General features: G+C 47.4%; 1 protein-coding gene across 1 annotated transcript; it reads right to left on the bottom strand.

The window, feature by feature from the left end:
- Positions 1 to 271: 271 nt before the first annotated feature.
- On the bottom strand, positions 272 to 3,101 carry LOC118740294 (enhancer of split mgamma protein). The gene has a single exon (XM_036471772.1). It carries the CDS (start codon positions 1,295 to 1,297, stop codon positions 638 to 640), a length of 660 nt encoding a protein of 219 aa, XP_036327665.1. The 5' UTR covers positions 1,298 to 3,101; the 3' UTR covers positions 272 to 637.
- Between the last annotated feature and the right edge of the window lie 6 nt (positions 3,102 to 3,107).

Here is a 3,107-nt window from a genome sequence, read left to right as displayed (position 1 = left end):
TTTTTGTGTTACACAAAGAGTTTTCTCTAGGCAGACGTAGCCTTCATTAGTTAGTGCCACCTGCTGTCTTTAAGAGCGGACATATCAGACCAAACGTTAGACAGCCACTTCCTCAAGAGTTTATCGGTTTTGTTTCAGAACCTGTGGTAGGCTCAAAGTAAATGAATACGTTCGCAAATATTCGCATTCTATGACAAAGGATTCAGCAATACTTACATATGCTTTTCTAAAATAAAAAAAACTCCCAATTTCTTTCTTTTGATTATGTAATTATTTCATGTTTCTTTTAAAAGTATACTTATGCAAAATTTTTTAAAAATTCTCTCTAATTCAACTAATACAATTTAATAAACTTAATGACAATATTTAACAATTGTGCGAAATCACATCGACGATACAACTGCCGGCAGCTGGCGCTGGAAGCGTGGCTACTTGCAAATGCCTCTCCTCTACTTTAAAGCTTTATGTTTGGTGGGCGACATGGCGCGTGTTGGCGTGTCACTCGTTTTAAGTTGCATGGATTGGTTGACGGCAGGCGTTGCCTGCACGTCTGGAAGACTTTATCACTGAGCAATTAACATTTAAGTTTTGTACTGGGACGTTTGCCGATTTAACGACTTGACGCCTGCGCACCACACTACCATGGTCGCCAGACATCTTCCTCCTCGGCCCGAGCTGCATGACTGCCCGTAGTGGCATCAATGGGCGAGTGACCGCTGTAGGTGGTGAGTAGATTTTGACTTTGTCCATGTTTTTCGCTGCTGACGCTCGAATTCGGACTACCATTGTAGCTGGAGATGGGTGAAATGGGTACCGAATAATGCGCGCCGCGTCCTCCCGCTGTTTGAGCAATGTGTACCGAAAGCGGTGCGGTAATGGGTGTGGGTGCATGTACGGCAGGCTGCAATTGATTTAAGCGCTGGCCGAGATGTGTCATCAGCTGTGTGCCAAGATTAACATTAACGCCGGGCAATTGCGAGAGCGAACGGGACACCTCGTTGACTGCATGAATGTAACCGGAACGGAAACCCTCAGCTTTTGACATAGCGCCACCCTTTGAGGCGGCCGCTTTGCGTTGTTGCTTCAACTTTTGCAAATGGGCAACGGTCAGCTCGAGAATATCGGCTTTCTCCAATCTCGTGACATGTTCACCCTCCGACTCCAATGTGACGACCATTAAATCTTTCAACTCGTCCAGGCACTTGTTGATGCGTGCGCGCCGTTTACGCTCCAACATTGGCTTCATCACTTTGCGATATTGGTAGGTCTTGGACATTTCCGATACTTGTATGGACATTGTGGTGGCTTAGTGTGCGTGTGTGTGTGTGTGTGTGAAGTACTAAAATTCAGCGTGACTTTTACTGCTGAGTGCTTGCGGTGGAATGCATGACTCCTTCGACAGGCTGTGCTCTTTTATACCTATCTCCTCTGCTAAGGAATGTTGCAGTGACTCCGAGCCGAGAGAGCAACCTTCACAAGACTTTTGTAAAGACACGCAAGCAGGCGCTTGAGAATTCGATGCTCTATCGCATACAATAGTCATATCAGAGAGCCGCACGTCCTTTTGTGTCCTTTTCCTGCCTTCCCTTGATTGTATTCGCTCAGCTCGATAAAGTAGAAATCAACCCTCAATTTCCTCTTACCCTTCTTCGTTTCATGGCTGGCAGGCCAGCACACACAAACACATACATGGGCGCTCGCTTCTTTTTGGTTGCTTACACTTCGCGCTGCCCTTTGCCCAGTCGCCCTTCTTGGCAGCCCATTCCTTTGCATGAATCCTCGGTTTGTCTTACTGGCAAGTCACCCCTTGTTTACTCGCCGTACGCGCGTGTGTGTGTGTGTGTGTGTGTACTTTAGGGGAGGAAATCAAACTTCAATACACGTGAAGATGAAGGATCATTGGGATCGCTCCAAACCGTGGGAACTACGTTCCTTGTAGGTTTCTCACACATCGTAGAGCTCACCTGCGCATGCAGCCAGAAGACAGCCGGACAATATGCCAGTCCGTCAGCCAGCTTGCCAACCAGCCAGCCGGGCCAGAGGTGAGTAAGGATAAGGGCGCACATACATACATGGACACCCTTACGGAATGCGTGACGTTGAGCTGGTATGTATGTTGGCTTGTTGGCGAGCAGTCAGCCGGCTCCTCGGGGTCGTATACTGAGCAAAGCATGGGAATTTTGCAATCTGGTCGTCCGTTATGAGGTGAACGGCTGTGCAAGGCGGCTGACATGCACCGAACTGAGCGCTGAGCTGTGAAGTACTGTAATGAGTTGAATCGTTGCAGCTGTGCTGCTGCTACTGCAGTTACTGTTTCTTCGATTCCGATTTCAATTCTTCGCGCTGGCTGTATGTAATAATCCTTAATCGTTGTATCCTGTTGCACGCAAGGACCAACGGAACGTTAAAGAAGGGAAAATAATTGAAATGATATCAACCAAGCAAACAACAGCAGGAAAAAATAATAATAAGAAAAAAAGGCGACGAAAGCGTAACGCGTCAGGGAATTCCTTTAAAGTGTACAACGCTTGCTGCAGCTGTTGTTGTTGTTGTTGCTCAACTGTTTATGTCCGTCTGTGCATAATGAAATCAATCGTAATGTGGGAAAGCGTTCCCACGGTTTGCATCGACATCGAGCGGGTCGGGTCGTTAGCGTTGTTTGAATCGCATGCTTGGCCAGCGGTAGCCAAGAAAGTGAAAAGGTTTGTGTACAACATTGCAGTCGTTGTTTTTGCTGTTGTACTGTTGCCATTGGCGTGTCGTGTCGTGACGTACGAGTATTCAGACGGCAGGGAAATGTGAGCATGGGTTATCATAACGACTTCCTGTCAATTGGGCGAGCGCTTTGTGTCTCATCACACTAGCTGACTAGCTGCTGCGGTTATTCTCATTCATTTTCTTGCACTGCTTTTGGCGCTTTTTTTCGTCTGTGCGTTTTGGTCGAAGCGTGCACGCGAGCGCACTTGTTTTCTCAGGGTCGTAATTTTGTACTTATGAATAGACTTTTGCTTGGCCCACGTTGCTTTGCTGTGCGTACGCACGCTGAATGGACGTGTGTGCTGCGCATGCGCGGCTGACTTTTATATCGGCGGCGTTTTGGATAAGTG

This window comes from Rhagoletis pomonella, unplaced genomic scaffold (genome assembly GCF_013731165.1).
Source record: "Rhagoletis pomonella isolate Grant_MI unplaced genomic scaffold, Rhpom_1.0 Rhpom_scaffold_00001, whole genome shotgun sequence".
In the NCBI taxonomy this organism is placed as follows: Eukaryota; Metazoa; Arthropoda; class Insecta; order Diptera; family Tephritidae; genus Rhagoletis; species Rhagoletis pomonella.
The sequence above is the reverse complement of the archived record's forward strand: the minus strand, read 5'-3'. Positions and strand labels throughout refer to the sequence as shown.

Excerpts from the sequence above, each read along its gene's own strand:
- LOC118740294 (XM_036471772.1), bottom strand. The coding sequence starts at position 1,297 with ATGTCCATACAAGTATCGGAAATGTCCAAGACCTACCAATATCGCAAA.